The sequence below is a fragment of the Dipodomys merriami genome, unplaced genomic scaffold, assembly GCF_024711535.1.
Source record: "Dipodomys merriami isolate MVZ:Mamm:240054 unplaced genomic scaffold, mDipMer1.0.p SCAF_2, whole genome shotgun sequence".
Taxonomy (NCBI): domain Eukaryota; kingdom Metazoa; phylum Chordata; class Mammalia; order Rodentia; family Heteromyidae; genus Dipodomys; species Dipodomys merriami.
Genome location: NW_027203381.1, coordinates 23,207,584 through 23,230,364, shown reverse-complemented (window position 1 = coordinate 23,230,364; position 22,781 = coordinate 23,207,584). Strand labels below are relative to the sequence as shown.

At 34.4% G+C, this 22,781-nt stretch overlaps 1 protein-coding gene across 1 annotated transcript in view; it reads right to left on the bottom strand.

The window, feature by feature from the left end:
* The window catches only part of Rit2 (Ras like without CAAX 2), a 305,476-nt gene that overhangs the window by 230,014 nt on the left and 52,681 nt on the right, over positions 1-22,781 (bottom strand). The window contains exon 2 of the mRNA XM_070028640.1: positions 9,198-9,254. Coding sequence (XP_069884741.1) covers positions 9,198-9,254 — 57 coding nt within the window. The remainder of the gene's footprint in view (positions 1-9,197; positions 9,255-22,781) is intronic.

Sequence of the window (22,781 nt, the reverse complement as noted above, 5' to 3'; positions counted from 1 at the left end):
CACTAATGTAAAACCAAGAGAATTTCTTGGCAATATCTTGTGTGAAGTGAGAAGCTTTGAAAAGAGAACAATTTTAAATGTAAGTATCCAAAAGGGATGGTATAAACCCATATATAAGAAAAATAATACATCAAACATGTTTATGGAAAAAATAATGGAAATCAGCCTAGATTAGGGTCATCTAAATATAGGTTGACTATTTAAGCTTGGGATTTAAGAGAGGTATCTGAGATGAAGAAATAGGATTGGGAGGAGAAATTACAGAAGGGAGAGGAAAAACAAGAGTATAGTATTCTAGATTGCAAATGGAAAAAAAAACACACAACAACAACTGGATACACTCCAAAAGCAGTAGACCATATCTAATGTGACTGTAGGTCAAAACTGTACGAAGAAAATTGATATTGGCTAGTCCCCAAAGAGTCAAAGTGATGTTGATAAAATACTTTCAGTAGAGTAATAGGTTTGAAAAGATAGCTAGAGTTGATTGAAGAAGATAGAAGGAGAATTAGAATCTTTTGATACAAGCGACTCTTTTAGGAGTTTCACAAGAAAGCTGTAAGAAATTTCAATGGCACTCATAGGAGAAAAATACCAAATAAAAGGAACTCATTTATCTATCTATCTATCTATCTATCTATCTATCTATCTATCTATCTATCTATCTATCTATCTATCTATCTATCTATCTATCTATCTATCTATCTATCTATCTATTTTTACTGCTTAGGGTGCACAAAATGACAGCATGATTCTATAATGATTGGGAAATATCCATTAAGAAAAAGAAAAATGATGTGCGGAAATAAGATTCCTGAATGTGAGAGCAGTGTGGGTTCTGTTGAACTCAAACCATGGAACAAGAACATTTACATAAAAATATGGGCAGTGAAAAAGTAGAGACGCCAAATATGGACTCCAAGTAGTGGAGAGAATTACCTTCTGGGTGGGGGAAAATAGCTTCTCATATTTTCTAAGTGAAAATATTCTTAGTGAAAAAATTCCCATATTTTGTAAGGCAACCATCAGTGAAAATGTGACTATGGAAAGATATGTTTCTTCATTAGGAGAATGAGAGGGAGCAGAATATGACCAGAGTGTATTTGCCAGGGATCATTAAAACCCATTGGAGACCAAGCTTAATACACTGAAAGTGAGACCAGATTGCATGGTCATGCTTAGCTGCCCAATGCAGCTTCAGAAAAAAACAAAAAATTAGGTTTAATCCTGGTGGCATTTATAGTACTACATCAAATTATATAGGGTCAGTGGATTTAAAATTGTGTGATCATACAAATTTATCCCAGAAAAAATTGAATCTTGACACTAAAGTCATTCAACAAATGTTTTACTTCTTCTTTGTAAACCATGCCCTATGTTGACTCACATGTATAATTTAAAAAAACAAAAAACAACAACAAAACAAAAAACAAACATATTCCATGCTGCAATGGATTCTGGATCTCACACAGAAAATAAAAAACTAAGATCTACTATTTTAAATTTGTAATTTGGTAAATATTTCTTACACTAGCCATGTGATGATTCAGGGATAAATCTTTATGCTTCCTTTATATGTGTGTGTGTGTGTGTGTGTGTGTGTGTGTGTGTGTGTGTGTGTGTGTGTGTGTGTGTATGTGTGTGTGTGATCATGTTTTTGAGCAGCTAGAAAATGTGTTGAAAGTCCTCTCTGAGGAGATTGGGGGAAAATTAAGGTATAAAGGATCCGAAAGAAATTGTTAGATAAAGTGATAGTCAAGGACCGGAAGGTATATGTGTGGCACAGGCATGAATGTGGCCAAAGGGGAGGTCTATTAAACTGTTGGTGGGATGTAAGCTGTTTCAACAACTTTGGAAAGAAGTGTAGAGTTTCTTAAAAAAGAAAGAAAGAAAGAAAAAAAGAAACTTAGCATAAGAACTACCCTATACCCAGCAATTCCAATCCTGGGCATTTACCCAATACAGCACAAACAAGGTCACACTAAAGCTACTAGCACAACCATGTTCACTGAAGCACTATTATTTGCCAAAACCAAGATACGGAATCTGCCAAGATAACCCCTCAATAGATGAAAGGATCAGGAAAATATGGTATATATACACAATGTAATTCTACTCATCCATCAGAAAGAATGATATTGTACCATTTATAAGAAATGGAAAAACTTGGGAAAAAATTATTATGCTATGTAAGCTAGACCTAGAGAAAAATAAGTGGCATGTTTTCTCTCAGTTGTGGTAGCTAGAAGGTACCTGTAAATCTACAAATAAACAAAGGATTACAAATGAATTAACTGAAGTGTAATAGAGTCTGTGGACAGCACAAATAGAATATAATTCTTAAAAAAAATTGTCAAAGCCCAACAAACTAAGCACCAGGAAATGGGTACTTGCAAGAGGGTAGGGCTAAAGGGACAATGAAGGGGGAAAGATAGAGAGTATAGTTAAGAATTTATTGTATATACCACAGAATTGAGAAATACAAGGGAAGGGGAGTGAAGATGTTGAAGTGGTGACAGAAATCAAGATGCATTGTATACATAAACTGCTTTGTTAAATGGCAAAAATATTCTATGCATAACATAAAATTAAGATAAGTTAAGGAAGGGGTAGGTTGAGAGTGGTGGGTGAAAGAGATGAAATTATTCATGACACACTTTTTATAAACTGCTTCGGTGAATAGCAACTGTTTGTACAACTACTAGAGATAATAAAAATATTTTTTAAAACAACTGAAGCGATACCAGTGTGGCTGACAACAGTGTGTTACACAATGAGTCTGTACTGAACATCAGGGACCAGTATAAGGTTAGAATTTAGTTTCCAATCTACTTGGTTCCACAGTAATTAATTTTCTATTGTAATATGTTCATACATGACAAGGTCATTAATAAATATAACGTATAGTTGTACTTATAATCTTCAAGAATTATATCATGGCACTTATTTTACCTAGTAACAATATCTTCTCTTCTCTTTATTTCTTAACTGCATTTTCAGTACTGCTCTGTAGACCACAGCTCTGTGTTCATGCTTTTGAATAATTGATTACATTAATCTATGCTAATATATAAATGTTTCCTAATGGCTATAGGCATTACCAACCCCTTCTGATCATTTACATTTGAACAGAGATTTTTCTAGTGACACTAGCTGACCCTTTTTGCATATTTTCATTGCTAAGCAGACTATTTTAGCTTGATACAAACTGGACTATTTGTCTAAATGCATAGCTTGAGAAATATAAAGTTAATGTGCTACATTTGTCTCTCACTGGCTTTAAACATATAGCAGTGCCTACATTAATAGTCACTGGATACAAAAACTCTGTAGATGACTTGTTCAAAGTCTTGATACACTTTGACACTTAAGTTCCTGTTTCTTTCTAACATCCCAAATCATCCAGGAAGACTATATATGGCATTTTATTCTGTTCCTGTAAAGATTGTTACAGTCCTTACCAACTGCTCAGAGAGAATATAAATCTTTCAGATAGGTGTATTATGCAGTATTCATGTCTCGTAAGTGAAATTGAAGTCTAAAACACTAAAAGAGTGAAAGCATTTACAGTTGACTAAATTACAAAAGTACATTCCTTAAAAATAGGATATCTAAGAATAGCTAGAAACTTGGTGGCTTTATGAATATTTGAGGTCTGTGAAACCTGAATGAATATATGGGTAGATGTGATAATGAAGCTATAACTAATTCCTGGGTTGTTAAAGCTGTTTTCTTCTTCACAAAAAGCAACCCAAAGAAACAACTGAATAGGTCCTTAAGGCAATCTTAACTAAATTATGTGCAGTATTAATATAATGATCTCATCATAATAATACAATGAGGAAGAAAAGGACAATTGGATTCCTGATGAATAATATATGACAGATTGGCTTTAGAGATGATGAAATAAAATGGAAAGAAAGCTCAATAGAATTTTTGCTCATTTTTGATAACCTTTTATTTGTGTTTCTTGTACAATGTCTTGTACAATGTGCTTTGTATGATATACATTTACAAGTAATTTTGTATTAAATGAGTAGGAAAAAGCAGAAAGAGTAAAAAGAACCTCACATAAATAATAATTGACATTATCATGTCTTTTTTTAATTTTTAAAGGAAATAGTCTTTGTCTTAAAGCTACAAAAAAACCCTAAAAGTTGGATAGTCATGTGATATTATTTAGCAATGTTTTATAATACTATTCTGTTTACCCATTCAGATCATACAAAACCCACTGTTCCATCATTATCCATGTTAAGTAGAAAGGAGGTCCCCCTAATCCCTCAGTGGACAAGGAAGGAAAATAATTAGGATTTTGTCTTGTGATGTAAACTTACTCACTGTGTTTTGGGATAAGTGAGATGTACCTGTAACATCTTGTGCTTTTCTTTTTTATGAAGTCATTGAATTATCACAATGGTTTGGTTATCTTCCTCATTGGTATGAGCCTGTTTTGAAAGCTCTGTATTTGATCTCGATATATGCTATATTTAACATGGTACCTGACACATGATAGGAAAATATACATACCTTTCAATATTCCAAACATACAACCTTTCAACGTGCAGAAAGTTTCATCCAGTGAGGAATATCTGGAGAAAAATCTCTGAGATTCTATCTTATTTCCTTCTGTATTTCTTTGTCATGAGATATGAATTATGTTCCTATAGTCATGTTTATCTTCCTTACCAACATACATGGGCTGAAGCAATTCTCAACATATGGGTATACCATTCAATGATAATTCAGATGAAAATTCACAGTCCAAAAATGAAAACCCCTAACTGACTTTTACATTCTTGGTTTCAAGGAAAATGGCTCATCTTTGATCTTTTAGTGCAGAAAAAATATTATCAACTTCATTTGCAATTCATATTCATTTTTGTTTAAATATAATTAGATTTTTAACTCCAAGTAAGTTATAAGGAATTAAAAGGGTAAACCATAGCAAACTACCCTACATTGTTTTCTTACATGTCTTAAGTTTTTCTTTTGCTGAAAAGTCAATTGTGTTGTTATGATTCTTCTCAACTATTAAAAAGCCTTTTGACATCTGATAATTAGTAAGTTGTATTACTATATACACACATACATCATTTTTATTACTATGTTCAGATGTACACTACAGGTCTGAATGAACTTGATTATGTTTAATTCTGAATGGTACACTCATTGGTCATCACAGAACTGGATCACTCAGTATCTCCACCCAACTCCCCATACAGCTCAGCTCTCAGCCATCATCCATGGGCACCATTTTATTGATAGTATAAAATGTCTTCCTTGGTAATGCCTAAATAAATAGTATGAGCTAAACAGAAAACAAAAAGACCCATTGGACTCTAGAATAGACAATATAAGTTTCTTGGCCTTTAAAAAAAAACATAGGAAGTTGCATAGGAAGTCAGTGGCTCATGCCTATAATCCTAGCTAGTCAGGAGTCTGAAATCTGAGTATCATGGTTCAAAGCCCAGCCTGGGCAGGAAAAGTCCATGAGACTCTTATCTCCAATAAACCACTAGAAAACTGGAAATGGTGCTGTAGCTCAAGTGGTAGAGCCCTGGCCTTGACCTGAAAAACTGAGAGTACCTAAGGGCAAAACATAGGTAGCTGTCATCCTAATCTATAATGAATACCGTTTTTAAGAGTGGGCCATTGCTTCTCTAGCCTTCTAAAGGTCTTTTCAAGTCTTTTCAAGTAGCACTTTGCTGCTTTTTTTATGGGTAATAACTATTTCAAAGACTAGATATCTGTGTATTGCTTTAATTCTTCTTTCTAAATTGAGAGCTTGAATTTTGAGGTCCTGTGGATGAAAGAATAGGAATTTGAATACTTTGAGAAGTAAAAGACATATACTGGTAGAATTTCATAATTTAGTACTTAAATATGCCTAATATGATAATTGATATGAAGGATTCATCATCAGTCAACTGGTCAAAATGTTGTGATATGCGTGGTGGCTCACTTCTGAGTAATTATCTTCATTATCTGTGGAATGCAGCTACTCAGATAATAAAGAAGCAGGATCAGAAGTGTCGCTTTTCAATGCCAGCTTGGACAAAGAATTAGTAAGACTAGCTCAACAAGCAAGCTGGGTGTGGTAGTGTACCACTTTGATCCAAGTTGTTTGGGAGTCTGTGGGTACAATGGTCATAGTCTGAGACCAGCCCAGGGGACAAATGCAAAGCATGGTATAAAGTAACTAAAGCAAAAAAAACTTGGGTTTGACTCAAGTGGCAGACCACCTACCTGGCAAGCAAGAGTTCTGTCAAATGTTATTAATTTCATGCTAAGTTTTCCATGGAAAACTTAAGCTATAGTTGACACAATATTGAATGCTTATTAAAGTTCTAATTTAAAAGTATAAATTAAAACTTGGTTTACCCAGAAATGTCACTGTTGAAATGTAGTTGAAATTTTGCTCAAAGACATTTTTCACTTGAGAAACAGAATCAGTATATTTAAATATACATGCCAGAGATACATTTACTGAATTTATAAAAGTAATCATTGGCTGTATCTTTTACCAGTAAATGAGGAAAATAATTATTCCATTGGGATGAAAAATGTTATCAAATAATTCTTTTTTTCTTGTTATAAAGAGCACTGGAGAGTTCATATTTGAAAGAACTTATTTTGAGTAGGAAGGGACAGGAAAAACAAGACATATAAAGTTCATCAAGGGTTTCAGGGAAGCATCTCATGCCAGTAGGATTTTAAAAAATCCTCATCAGAATGATCTCAGCACTGGATAGGGATTGAAAAGAAAGTATTGATTTCCTACCTCAGTCATAAAAAATATCCTTGATACATACTATTCTTTTCTAATTTGTGGGATGTTCAAACTGTACTAGCATGAGCTTCCTCTTGAGTGGTTATTAAGTCAGTTAGACTGAGTTATTGCAGGAGTGAAAATTAGATTCTCACCTTATTCAAGCAAGATACTGTTGGAAAGCTGTTAGCTCATAGCCCATCAGTGAATCAAGAATCATATTCCCATGAATGAATGAAGAAATGAGAAGTAATGAGTGAAAGTAATGAGCTACTCTTTCAATTTTCAGGCTGCCTCCTCCTCCTCCTCCTCCTCCTCCTCCTCCTCCTCCTCCTCCTCCTCCTCCTCCTCCTCCTCCTCCTCCTTTCCCTTTTTCCCCCTTTCCTCCCCCTCTTCCTTCACCTTCCATCCTTCTCTTCCTCCTCCTTCTTTTCCTCCTTCCCTTCTCTCCCCTCTTCCTATCTCTTCTTCCTTTTTCTTTGTGCCTTTCCCTCAGCTTGAACTCAGGCTTGAGCACTGTCTCTATGCTTTGTTTGCAAAAGATTGGCACTCTATGACTTGAGCCACACTTCTATTTCCAGCTTTTTGGGGTAGTTTATTGGAAATAAGAGTCTCCTGGACTTTGCTTCCTAGACTGACTTCAGATCGAAGTCCTCAGATTTCGGCCTCTTCGCTACTCAGGCATGAGCCATCAGAACCTGTCAGTCATCTTTTCAAATTATTTTATGTATTCCAAAGTAAAATTATACTTTGAATACCAAATGTGTAGTTGTTCAATCTCAAGTGATGGATGTGCTTCGTGGTTTTTCTATAGAAATCATCATCTTTTCTTCTTGAATATGTATAACTTATTCAAAATAACTGCCAGTTCAAACTATTTAGAAGTATGATATTGGTAAGCTAGAGACCAAAGTTTGAGGTAGAATTACATGTAAAACTTAAGCCATGATGACAAATAATGAACAAAGTGTTAACTAGTGATTTAATAAATATTAGTGAATTTTCCAACAAGAAAGAAAAAGATTCAGAGCTTTTCTGAGAAATTTCCCATCTTCTGCATCTCATAGTAGGTGAAGCAAAGCCGTATTCCAGAAGCAAGACAGTTAGAAAAGGAACATAGAGGCTTGTAGAAAAAAAAACTGATTAGAAATAACCACATGTAAAATAGTATTCAGAAAGAGGATTCAACTTTTGTGTACTTAACAAAATACCTATCAACTATTCTTAAATATTCTTAATTCAGTTTAGCTAATGAGGAGGCCCTAGTGAATTATCAGTTATGTAAGAGTACATTTTGTTTATGTCAGCAGTAGAACCAAATATGATGTAGGATGTAAGAAAAGGAATGTAGGAGCTTAGGATATAGGATAATGCTTTATGTATCAAGTAAAATCAAATTCCCTGAAATGGATACAGATGAATGGATATTTCTCTCTCTCTCTCTCTCTCTCTCTCTCTCTCTCTCTCTCTCTCTCTCTCTCTCTCTCTGTATATATATATATATATATATATATATATATATATATATATATGATAATCGAACAAAGGTAATCCTTTAAATGATAGGTAATATATAAAGAAGCACTCTTCTGCAGACATGCAGTCAGCTGTGATGGTTCCTGAAGCCACATGATTTCCTCTATGGGAAATAAACTTTGTAATTATAAACTATGTTTCTATTATCTTTGAAAAGTTGCACAAAGAAGTTACCATTCAACAAATCAGTTTACAAGTACAATGCATCTTGTTTGATGTATCTCTACTTAAAGAAAACTGTGATGGACTCTGCTTAAGCATTTTCAACCCATTCACTAATGTAATTTTGACTAAAAAACATTTTTTTTTTACAGAGAGTGAGCTTGTTTTGAAAAACATTTGAACAACACTATGTAGTAGGGAACCTACAAGAGGAGTAACATGGCTGGTTGGAATTTTGGCTCTAACCAATATAAAAAATGTTTGGTTCCCAGTTTCCTCGTCTATATGGTAAGAATGTTAAATGGCATTATATGTATATCTAAAAACTCCTTAAAGTTAATATGGTCAATTCTGCAATAGAAAATTCAGAATTAAAAATTCAGATATGGTTTAAGTAAGCAAATAATCAGACACACATATCACTTAATCAGTTATATTTTTACACTACAGGTTTTAAAGTGCTAGAGATCCATGAATGGATCCTAAAACCAACTTACTAGCATTCAACCACATTTACCTAAATAAACAATAGAATAGAGAAAAAATGCCCATGTACATAATAAGAATTAACCACAGCTATTACCTTTTCACTTGTATTTTTATACATTACATCTTCATGAATATGTGTTCCAGTTCATAGTACAAATCATAGGCTTATCCTTCATCGATATCAAACATATTAACCAATAACTCATTTATGGTATCTTTAGTTGAGTCTTTCACTTACCTATGGTGGGGTCATGATAATCCGGGAATTGATGGCTAATAAACTGCATTGTCATTGCTGAAAGAAAAATAGATTTAATTTACTAAAACATTATCAATTCCTCAATAAGTTATTCACCAAAATAGCTCATCACACTCAGTAGTTTCTAGTAACTAATCTATGTTTAGTAATAATTTAATTATACTACATGAACTACGCTTTGATAATAACAGCAAGTTATACAGAGGAAAATGTGTTAAATAGTATCATTTTTCCTGGAATAAATATATTTACATTTTAAATGTCTTTCAGGAAAGAAGGCATTAGGGTACAAATAAGAACATTCAATATTTTGGTGTTGGAGATCTGTAGTTTAATAGCTGGTTTTTGGAAATATTTTTCCACTGAAGATATACTTATTCTTTTATCTATTTTTACAGTTTTAAAAAGTTTACTTAGTAAAAAGTGAAGGCTAGGAGAGTGAACAGTAAGATCTGATTGCTTACCGGATGGTGAGGGACCAAGTTTTTTTGTTTGTTTGTTTTCTTTTTTTCCTGTTTTCATTTTTAAAAATTTTTTATTTTTTTATTGTGAAAATACTGTACAGAGGGGTTACAATTACATGGGCAAGATAATGAGTACATTTCTTATCAAGCATTGTCCAGTTGTTTTGTATATCCTTCCACACCATCTTTTTTTCATCTCTTTCAGAAATTTATGAGAAGGTAATTGGCTTGTTTGTAATAAACAAGACTCTCTCCTTGGTGGTAGCTTATAGAAGGGCTGGCCTGGGTTATGACAATACCTAAAACCATCCTCTAATTTAGGTAGGGGAAAAGTTGGTCTGAATCCATTTGCCAATGTTTTCCTTTATTTCTCCCGTCTGAGTTTTCTCTGACTGCTGTCTGGACATGGAGATGTTGATCTCTGTTCTGGCTACTTCCTGCTGAATGGGGGTGACTTGTCCTTGCCCTTTCAAAAGTAACTGAAACTGAGAGGTCAAAAAGAAAATGGTTCATATAAGCATGCCTACTTAATGCCCATGTCTGGCTACCTTCTAACAACACGGGATTTATAACCTTGCCTTTTTGTCATCAGCTATTTCTACAGTACCAGAAAAAAAAATTCAGTTATCCTTCTCACATATGGGCAAACACAGCCTCTTAGGACTCCAAAAGTTTTTACTTTTCCCATATGTCCTTTAAGAGATGGTTGAGAAGCCCAGCACCGGTTGCTCATGCCTGTAATCATTGCTACTCAGGAGGCTGAGATTTGAGGATCGCGGTTCATAACCAGCTAAGGCAGGAGAAGTCCCCGTGAGACTCTTATTTCCAATTAACCACCAGAAAACTGGAAATGGTACTGTGGCTCAAAATGGTAGAACTCTAGCCTTGAGCTGAAGAGCTCAGGGACAGCACCCAAGCCCCACAACCAACAATGAGAGAGGGAGAGGGAAGGGGGGAGGGGGAACAGGGAGAGAGTGAGGGGAAGGAGAGGGAGAGGGAGTTGGGTTTGTTATAAACAACCTCCAAATTCAAAATGTATAGGGGCTGCCTTATTACATCCCTATCATACATAGGGTGTCTAGTCTATGGGCCAAATAACTCTTAATGTTGTGAAGCATGTGACTTTCTATAACGATGTTTATATTTTTGGGTATTTCTTCCTGTGAATTTCCATTCTAAGGAGACAATGGTGACTCAAGTAAAACAAGAAACTTAAAACAATAATCGACAATAGTTCTTTTATTTTTTTAAAAAACTTCTGTGTTTTAACGTTGACAAAGTGTACCTCTTTATTCAAGCTGTAAGATCCTGATTCCCTCTTTTAATTATGGCTCAAATTTGGCCACTGTCCTTGAATATGAACAAGGTTGGCATAACTTCATTGTAGCACAGATTCTACATATCATTTTGGAGAAAATCAGACTTGCTTTATCACAGCCCACTTTTATCAAGAGTCCCATTAAGTTGGCTTAGCAAGAATCCTACCTTGGATGTCTCTTAGAAACTTTTCTATCCACCAATACAAATTCTCCCCTTCTTCTCTTCACCATCTGCTTTTAGTCTACGAATCTGTAATATTCCTATTGTATTCAGAATTGACCTTCATTCTATACTTAAATCTCTTTCCCCTGCAGCAGTTGTTCCTGTATAAGATCTATCATTGCTTCCTATCTACTGTCCAGATCTGGTTCTCCAGAATAGTATGTTTACACTTCAGCAAGTGTTTAGAGTAGGAAAGATTTATATAAATTCAGTGAACATGTAAGCACACTGTCTAGCTTTGCTGAGAAATGCAAAAGAATTGCAGTATGCACTTTAATTATTTTCCTCCTGCTTTTGCCTTGACAAAAAAGATGTCTGTATATGAAAATGTTACTTAATTTGACACCTTTGGGAAAAATTTTGAAATTCAAATCAATATTCCTCAGATAGCCTCAGGAGTTAGATTATTCTGGAAAACAATCAGAAAGCAGCATGTTTATTAAGTGAATATCAAGAGGAGCTTTTTTATTTATCCTTCTCCTGAGCTTTACTATGGCAATTGTTTCTACCTCTTTGTTAACAGTTGGGTTTTTCTCAGTTAGAATACAGAGGTCAGAGGCTTGGACTCATACTGAGCCATTAGTTTTGAGACTCAGTAATTTTATAATCAGTGTGAGCTTAAATTCAACAAATTTGAAACTAAACTGAGGATAGTCTGACTATACCTCTCTCTCCATATATATATATATATATATTTGTGTATATATATATACATATATATATATATATGAATGGAATGGATGCATGAATGTATGCAGGCGTGCATGCACGTATGCATAAATAGTGTGACTAATGGCTCCAGCATTCATATTATGCAGTCAGTGGTTTAGACAAACATCTTGAAAATGTCTGTGGGACTTTCTCTTTTCATATTCTCTGTACAAACAGCATGAATTTTAAATTTTATCTCCAGATATATTTTAAATATATCTTGATGCCCTCTGCAATTACTATTGCTCAGAATTTCATAAATACGAGCATCTCTACTGAACTCAATTCAAAACTGATTTCACTATAAATGTTTTCTTTTTCTTCATTGTGATCTTTAAAAATTTGAACATAGCCCATATTCTTCCTTGTGACATTACCAGCAGGTGCACTTTTTCATAGATAACATGACTATGGTCATTTTTCCTTTCAGACTAAAATTTTACCAAGGAACTACTTGTCTTCTCAGTTTTATAGAAATATTTTCCCTCCATGTTAGGTTCCCATCCTATGGTTATGCCTGCTCATTGAGTAAGTCTTCACTACAACTTAATGCATTTAAAATTTAGCTCAGTTCTGTGCTTGAGTACTTTTTTTTTGCAAGAATGTTTTCTGAATGAGCTATATCTACTGATGTAACTACTTTCCAGCTTAGGTTTTCTTTAACTATCCTAATAATGGTGAATGACTCTTTCCAAGTGACATTCTATTCAATACACACATTTTCCTTCTTCCTACCAGCCACCAGTGCAGGACAGAAACTATCAAGAAATCTTAGATAATGCTTTGTATAATTATAGTCTAAGTTAAAAGCCAAACATATGGGAAGGAGTCACAGAAGTAAAGAAGTTCAGAACATATTGAAGTAAAAGATCTACAATCATTGTAAAATTCATCCAAGACAAACTTTGTAGATACTTATAAGAACACATGGCATATATTTAGGTGTTTGAATTTATGCTTGTATGGAAACCTGCTTCTTATTGCACCACTGACAGAACCAGTTAATTCTCATATCCTCTGATTAAGGGAAAAGGACCCTACTGAGTTTGTTCCAAATCTTTACAATACAGTTTTAGAAAGAATTATTTGTAAAAAAAAAAATATTTTCTTGTGCATTTTATGAAATTGATGCCTCTAGGTGACATTTAAGAGCCATTTTCCTTAGGCAGGTAATATTCAAGTGAAACAGCTTTTGAAAAATCATTTCTAAACACTTAGGTTGGACAGCAAAATATCCCATCTTGAACATATTTCTTTTGCATATTTCAAGTTGGTTATTCAGAGAAAACTGTAGATCTATGCAGATAGAGAAATAATTTTGAAAGGCTAAACCTTTTCTAAAATAAATAAAAATTGCATTGATGAAAAGAATCCTTCTTTGGTAATGGACGCAGTTCAGATAAGTATGTTTTTTCCAACTTTGATATACATTTCAACCTCTGGAAGAAGAAGTTGGGAGCTTGACACTTGGCCTTCACAAGGGTTCCTAAGGTAACTGTGAGATCATACATGCATAATGGGATTATCCTTCCATAACTCTTGATATATAGCTCTTAAAAGGTAATTCTAGATAATTTTCTCCTGGATAATTAAGATTGAATGTTGCTGAATGTAGTGCATTCAGTTTTTCATGCAGATGATATCTATTAAGTTGTTTATTTCAACTAGATAATTCATTTTGAAAAAGAAGGAAAAGAAAAGTATAAAACAAGTGTCAAGACTACTCTGGAAACTTTTCAAAATGTATTCATAAGAATATGTGTGGAAGCGGGGTGCTGGTGGCTCACACCTGTAATCCTAGCTCCTCAGGAGGCTGAGATCTGAGGATCAAGGTTCAAAGCCATCTATGCAGGAAAATCCGTGAAACTCTTATCTCCAATAAACCGCTAGAAAACCGGAAATGGTGCTGTGGTAGAGCACTAGCCTTGAGCTGAAGAGCTGAGGGACAGCGCCCAAGCCCAGAGTTCAAGCCCCACGACCAACAAAAAAGAAAAAAAAAAAAGAAAAAAATGTGTGGAGGGGGAAACAATGTTCAACAAATGTAGTTACTACCTTACATATTTAACTCTAACCCCTCTGTACTTCACCTTGACAATAAAATTTAATTAAAAAATAAAGAAAAATTTAAAATGGGTGAAATCTCTCTAGCATATTGAATCCCAAATGAATTTTAACTTCATGAAATAGGAAATAAGGCACTTGGAGGTGTGAGTGTGGGGTTAGGTGGGAAACAAAGAATGTACTGGAAAACTAGTCTTCAAATTTGTCTGCAAGAGTTCCTATTAGTTCAGGATACAAATGGCTGAAAATAGCTCAGCATCTTGACTGCATTTCTTAATATACGCAGAGATATGAATAATAGGAATGTAAAACATGTCCTACTTATCTTGGATTTGTAAAATATAAAATCTAAAACAAATCTTATCTGGGAGATGGGAGGTGAGCAAAGATGGTGAATGTAAGTGAATATGGTCACAAAGCTTTGTGTAAATATGTGAAAGTTGAACAATGAAGCTTGGGGGGATGGTTTGGGGAGGAGTTAGTGGGGAGGAGGAAGATTAATGTAGGTAGGAGTCAGATCTATGTACATTGTATTCACAGATGGACATATTAAAATGTTTGTGTAACTATCTGGTGCTAATAAAACTATGTGGAGAGCAAAGTACACAGTGTATATGTCTGGAGAAAAAAATACATCATAATATTCTGAATCATAAATTACAATCTTAATGAACGTTTTAGAATATTAGAATATTTAGAATATTAACTGGACTCAAATGGACCTCGTTCATTATTTCTAAAGTTATTACAATTTGTAGATGGAGGTTGTATAGGAAACAAATAGACTTTCCTTCCAATAGATACCAATATTTACTGAATTTTAAGCTTCAAATACCATTTGTAAGTATCTGATGGATAGCATATAAAAACTCTTTACATTTATTAGTGGCCATATCATTAACATACGTTATGTAAATGGAGTTCATCCAAAGGCTTTATCAAATATTCATTAAGTACATACTGTAAATAATGGCCAAAGTATCTTAGATGTCCTTGCAACAGTAGTAGTGAGACTATACCCATCATTTTAAAAAAAGTAAATTCATTTTGTTGAGTCTTTCCTTTCATATGCATATATTTTTAATTTAAAAATCAATTCATTATTCATATATTTCTATAATTCAATATTTTATTTAAAGTTAAATTTATATCAATTGCCTCTTTTTTACATTATTCAGTATTAAACCATCAAATTGCATATCATGCATGCTCTTTGGCTGTTCAGCAGGGGTTGGCCAGAGCCTAGACTAGCATTATGGAAAAAGAAAATTAGAAAGCAGTTATTTTAAACTATATATAATATTTTAAACTATATATATAATGCTCCCATCATTCATTGTTATGTCTAGTAACAATATTTTCCCTCCACAAGATATTTGATTATTTAACAATATAATTTACTAACACAGGGCTAGACTATAACAAGTCTCTGCTTTCCCTTTGGGAATGGATGATCAGCCAGTGAAATGAGAATGTTGTTTCTGACAGACTGGTCACTAAGGCTTAGTTCCATTTCTCCCATTATTTTTCTTTCCTTGCAGGTGGGAGGTGGGGTTAAAAATGACTTAACTTTTGCCATATTGATTTCTTATATTCAAGAAGGCAGGGAGAACTGAGAAGTAGGGCAAAAAATAAGTGAAAGCAGCAGAAGCCAAGCACTGCTCTTTATTCATACAAGATCAGAGTTATTCAACCAAGTAAGTCAATTACCTATTGTATCATTCTGTTATAGTGACTCTGGTCACCTGAGATGTTTTCAGACCTTTCCTAAGGAAAGTTTCCTAAGAAAGTTCCTCATCTGAACTTTTGCTTTCCTTCTGGAATGCTCTTTCCAAGATATATGAATGCTTGTTTTTCTTAGATGTTCGCATTTTTACTCACAGATAGCCTTCCTTGGGAAGAAATCCCTTACCAGTAAATTGAAATCAAAACTCATTTTTCCTAACTAGGACTCCCTTGTTGGCATTAATTAATTAATTAAATCTAATCCAAATACTTACTGTGTACTGGACATAGTTTACATGCTTGAAGCATCAGTGCTTAAAACAGGCAAAGATTTTCACTTGTTAGAATCTACCATGATAGGAGAAGTTGGAGAGGAAAACCCAATAATATGCATATACAAATTAATAGAAGGATAATGAAATTTTTATTAAATCATTGTTAAAATATTTTTAAATGATTTTTAACAATGACATTCTGAGTGAACAGATATACAAATTGCAGGAATGATAAGAAAATTTCTAATATTAGAGAACTTATTCATGCAGTCTTTTAAAAAAGTATAATAGTGCACACTAAATTACTGTCATTTATAATCCCAGTTATGCTCTCATAGTAAATTAATGGAGGGGCAAAGGGTGAACAAATGAATGGTGGCACTCTGTAGACACTATGTTGAAAATTAACTGTACAACTCATGCATTGGAACAGGAGGGGAAAAACTGGGAGAGAGCAAAGACAGAGATGGCATTGTTCATAAAGAAATGTGCTCATTACATTACCTGACATGAAACACAGTAAAATCTGAAAAATTCAGGAAAATCCCTCTGAAAATCACCTTTATCTTAATAATAAAAATCATTTTAATAATTCAAAAAATATTGATAACATTTTATTTTTTGAAAGCTAAGATTTATTGCAGATAAATGGGACCTATGTTTCTTTGGGTCTGGATTATTTCAGTTAATATAATTTTTTCCATGTCTTTCCATTATAAAACATTGAAAAAGAATATTATTTAAAAAACCTACGATTTATACTCTTTGAAATAAATTTTTGATGGAAAATTTAAGTGTCAGTCCAAAAATGCATGAAAATCAGGTACCTAATCTTACAAATTTCTTAAAGAAGCAATTTAACAACAACAAAAGGGTTTGTCATTTGTATTAACTTGGCCAGAATTGAAGGGCTCTGAAAAAAAAAAAAAAAAAAACAAAAACAAACCAACTCAGTCATCAGATTCAAATTCTGGGTTCTTTCTGTTGTGCTAATATGTTCTCATTAATTTCACTCAACCTAAAAAAAAATTATGCTCATTCATTAGTGAGCCAAACATTGTTACTGAAAAACTTGGGCAAACACTAAATGTTCACTGTTTGAATGATAGTGAAATGAATGAAAAAGTCTAGAACCCTCAGTCACTTGCCTCAAAGTCAACACAGTGGTGTTGGAACTTATATTTATAAATATTTTCTAAATGCATTGCATTGGGGCCCCAAAATAGCATCATGTGAATTCTGTCTGTGGAGCAGGATACAACCCAAGAAGGCATACAGAGGAGCGTCCTGGCAGCCACCTGCTGAGCATGCCCACTGAGACTGATGACTGCTCAGCTGGGACACACCCAAAGGAGGTCATCATGAAGTCAATGCCATATGTAAAGACTAAGAATAGTGGTGAAATATTCATCTAGTTTCTTACAAACTTTTCCTTGATTCTCTTTCTAACAGTAGAACTTAGGAATTGGAATCATGTGGTAGATTTAAAAAAAAAAAGAATATTAGATCCATATGACTTATCTTGTATTGTTTTCTAATGCATTTTTTAAATTGCTGTGAGATTGTATTTATTTATTTATTTATTTATTTATTTATTTATTTATTTATTTGTCGATTCTTCAGCTCAAGGCTAGCCCTCTATCACTTGAGCTACAGCACCCCTTCTGAATTTTTTCTGTTATGTGGTGCTGAGGAATCGAACCCAGAGCCTCATGCATTCAAGGCAAGCACTCTACCACTGAGCCATCTTTCCAGCCCCTAATTAATGCAGTTATAACATATTTTTCCCTGGTGTTACTCTGTGCTCTAAATTTCTACAAATTTAACATTTAGAAATGGGTCTCCAGCCAGATGCCAATAGCTGACTCCTGTAATACTAACTACTGAGCAAGATGAGATCTGATGATTGTGGTTCCAAATTAACTCAGGCAGGGAAAGTCATGAGACTTTTCTCTGCAATAAACTACCACCAAAAAGCCAGAAGTGGCTCAAGAGCATTAATTAGCCTTGAACCAAACGGCTCAAGGACAAGTCTCATACCCTGAATTCAAGCTTCAGGACTCCCCTCATTCCCAGAGGAAAAAGAATAAGAAGGAAAAAAGAAAGGGGGGGATCAGTATTGTTGGTACTGGTGTTCTGATGCCTTTTAAATCATGAAATTAGATTTTCTGGATTGATTATTATTTTCTTAGAAGAAAACCACCGCAATTCAAAAATGATTTAACAACCTGCGAATATAATTTATTTATCCATAAAATATCAAAGTCCTGTTATATGTCCATGTTCCTACACGTGTGTAGATATGGGATGATAATAGGTAAGGAGAAACAGGTTGATATTTGTAGCCATCTGGATGGGCTAAAATTGAACCATTTAATTGAGAGAATGATATTCGATTAAATATTTTGAAGAGGCAAGCTGCTGCAGTTCCTCTGTTTAATTGTTTCTTTTTCTATGGAATCATTTCTTTTACTTTGGTAATTTCTCTTCCTTCTCCACAAACCAACTGCTAATAGAAAAAAATTGTGCTTTCAAGACTTTAAAAACTCTATTCATCTTCACTGACTGATCTTCAAGAATGATTGATGAGACATGAAAATGGCGATGGATATTAAAACTCAATATTACCAGTCATTACTTATTTGCTCTATGCTGACAGTTTATTTTGTATTCAATGAAACAAAGAAGAAAAATAGACATGGTCACCAATCTCTTCTAAAGTCTTTTATCATCTAGGATAAACCTCATCTCCGAAGGTAAATGAACTGTTGTTGATACCTTGCATACCTGCACTGATATGGGTAAATACATCTCTCCCTTTAGCTCCATTCCATAAAGCACAATTAATGGAGACAGTATTGGAGTCTTATTCAAATGCATGGGAGATGGAATTGTAGACAATTCCAAAGTTTTTAAAGCTTAGAAAGTGTACAATGTATCCTGAGTTATCATAGACATTAACAGCTACACTGTCTGAGAATGCAATTCCTTTTTATTTTCCATAATACATCGATGTTGTCTTGAGTTCTGACACAAAACCATTTGCAAGCCATTTCAGAGAACTGTGTTGATAATAGTGGTTACCAATATGTGCCTAGAGTTTAAATATTCTCTATCATAGGTTTAGAAAATACTCAAAGCATGATATCTAATGGTTAGGTGTTATCATAATGCTTTCTTTCAGAATTCAAAACATTGTTTTGTTTTTTGTTTTTTGTCCGACGTGAGGCTTGAATTCCGGGCTTGGGCATTGTCCCTCAGCTTTTCAGCTCAAGGCGAGCCGCAGCACCACTTCTGGTTTTCTAGTGGTTAATTGGAGATAAGAGTCTCACGGACTTTTCTGCTAGGGCTGGATTTCAACCCTGATCCTCAGATCTCAGCCTCCTGAGTAGCTAGGATTACAGGCGTGAGCCACTGGTGCCTGGCCAAAACATTGTTCTTTTGTGTACTTTCTGTCCTACCTTTACTCAGTTGTTTTGTAATCCTCATTCATTAGAATGGTACAGAGAAAAAGAATAATTTTCTTCTTTCATTATTATTCCTGCCAAAAATTTACTATGTACCTTGAATTCCTCTGAGCTTCTGGAATCTCCTTTAAATATTTCATTAGCATCTTTTGATTCACACAGTTCCACGATATCACAGATCTTGTCAGAGAGGAACATTCTGAAAATGTGATTACCAGACCCAATAAAAGGCATATTTTTACCACAGTCTTGCTCCTATCACACCAGTTTACATTACTGATGTTGGAAATGTAATCATACTATTGCAGATAAAGGGGGGAATTTTGACTTATACCTTATTTTTGACTATATATTTATTTTTTTACAGTATGTATTTTTGACTACATATTTATTTTTTAGAAGTATGCAGAATGACCAACTAAAGGCAATGATCTATAAGCTCAATGTCAAAAGCAAGTTTGTGGAACAATTCTGACAGGCTGGAATGATGACCTCAAAGCAGAAAAATCAAAGCTGAGAAATGAATGTAAACATTGTAATCTCAGTTTGGATAATCTTCTTTCATTGATATCACTCTACTTTTTTACTATTTAATTATCAGAAATCAACCATGCAATGAAGTATCATTGTGATAATTCCATAGATGTATAGTATATATTTAAACCAAGTTCACTGTCTCCTTTATTTGTTTCATTTCCTTTCTTCTCTTCTCCTCTTTTTACACAGTAGTTGGTGTGTTTAATCATGCTGTCTGTCTGTCTATCATCTGTCTATCTATTATCTTGTTTTCTGCCTTCCATTCTCAGTACCCTCACAAACAATCAATGTCACAACTACAAAAAATGCAAAATAAATAGGATCTGCTATATTACTCAATTGAATAAAAAGAGAACTTGCGATGGTGACAGGAGGAAAATTTGGGCCCAATGTCATGAGCCTCTGTGATAAGCAGGCTTCAATTCCATTCTCTTGAAACAAGCTAGGTACTGGTTTATATAGATTATTTTGATCACAAGTTATACTGAATTGAAAACTTGTTTGAATATTGGACACACACCCACCTTGAAGTTGCTTTGTGTATTGGCTTTTTTAATTGCAGCACTACTAATATGGTACTCCAGCTCTCTGGAGCAAAACTCAAGTGAGTTAGGATGAGAGAGTTGGCAAACTAACACTGACTGACATGCTGACAGTAAAGGCTGCCTTGTGAAATCCCAAGGGCAGCTGTAGTTTCCTTTATAACCAATGACACACTAAGAACTGTCTGGAAGTTGTCCAGGGTTTGCTAGAATGAGTTGTGTGCAATATTATTAGGATGACTGAATTCTCATGATGGCAAAAACTAGTTCATTGAATTAATTTAGACAAATAATAACAACTCCAGATCAGTTTCTCAAATTCCGAACCACAGGACTGTACTAGGCCTGTTCATTTTTTCTGAACATTTTTGTATGTGTTCTTTTTTTATTGTAAAAAATGCTGTACAGAGGGGTTACAGTTACATGAGCATGGTAATGGGTACATTCCCTATTGAGCATTGTTGCTTCCTCCTTTGTTCTCCTTCTACCTCCCTTCTCTCCCACCTTCACAACTACCCCCCCCCCCCCCGCCTAAGTTGTAAAGTTCGTTTTCAACATAGTGTTTTGTACATCTCATTTTATTGTGGTATATTAAGGGCTTTCAAGGCATACCTGTAAGTGTATATAATGTACATTGATTAGATTCTTCTCTATGTTGCTCTTTTTTCTATCTATTTATTCAAAAAATAATTCCACAAAAGCTAGGTATTCTATTATGTGTTAGAGACACATATTGGAACAAAGTAACTCAGTGTGGAAAGAAATGTACTCATTAACTTGCTCATATAACTGTAACCACTCTGTAAGCATTTTTACAATAAAAAATGTACAAAAATGAAACAATTATATTGCTGTGCAAGAAATGTTATAATTGTTAATCACATGTTTTACTTTAGGCAAACAAGAAAGGATAGTATGTTAAATTCAGAGATGAATAATTACTTCCCTGAGAAAGCAGGGCCATCCTAATCACAAATACTAAAGATACTCTAGGGGTTAATAATGTGAAGGGAGTAAGGACCAGATAAGTCTTCCAAGCAAAAGCAGCTGAATGATCAGAACTCCCCAAATCTTGGGAAATGCATCACATGTGGTAATTTCTAGTATCTGAGTAGAGATGGAACTCTGAAAACTCAGAACACATATAAGTTGTGGGGAACTAGATACAAATGAGAACACATCTAAAGTCCTTTTACTAAGGGCTCAGTTTCATTATTGATAAGCATTTAAAACGTTTGTGGAAGCAATGGATAAATCACAAGGTTAATTTTTTTTAAGTGAGGTGACAGATTTAACAATGCATTTTAATGATAAAACTCCCTTCCAAAAAGTGAAAAACTAGATCTGAAATGACATTACTGGTAACAAGGAAACTTGTTCAGAAACGTAAATGAGATATGTAGATAAAAATTGTTTCTAACATATTTATAAGATGATTTCTTTGTTGCTTTGTATGTCCCTCCCCCAAGGTATTACCCCTGCTTTCACTGTATTTGATGTTGGTATAATTTGTGGAGGGGAAAGGAAAAAACAAATCGTTTAAATAGGGATACAGTTGGACCCATTGCAACAATGAGATGTACAAGTAATTATGTCAAAAAACGAACTTCACAACTTTGGCTGGGGCGGGGAGGGGGGTGTTTAGTGGGGGGGGGATGGGAAAGGATGGTAAGGGAAAACAAAGGAGGAGGCAGCAATGCTTGATAAGAAATATACTCATTACCTTGTCCATGTAATTAAAACCCCTCTATACGATATTTTCACAATAAAAAAAGAAAGAAAGAAAGAAAGAGCTGAAAGGAAATCATGAAAATAAAGACAACCCTGAAATACCACCTTACCCCAGTCAGAATGGCCCACATCCTAAAGTCAGCCAATGACAAATGCTGGACGGGATGCAGAGAAAGAGGAACCCTATTACACTGCTGGTGGAAATGTACACTTATACAACCACTTTGGAAAGCAGTCTGGAGGGTCCTCAGAAAGCTAAATATTGACCTCAACTATGACCCAGCAATACCACTCTTAGGCATCTATCCTGAACAACAGGAACCAGAATACAAGGACACATGCACCTCCATGTTTATTGCAGCATTGTTCACAATAGCCAGGATATGGAAACAACCCAGATGCCCCACCACAGATGAATGGATCCAAAAATTGTAGTACCTATATACAATGGAATATTATGCAGCCATTAGAAAGAACAAAATAATGGCATTTTCAGTGAAATGGGTGA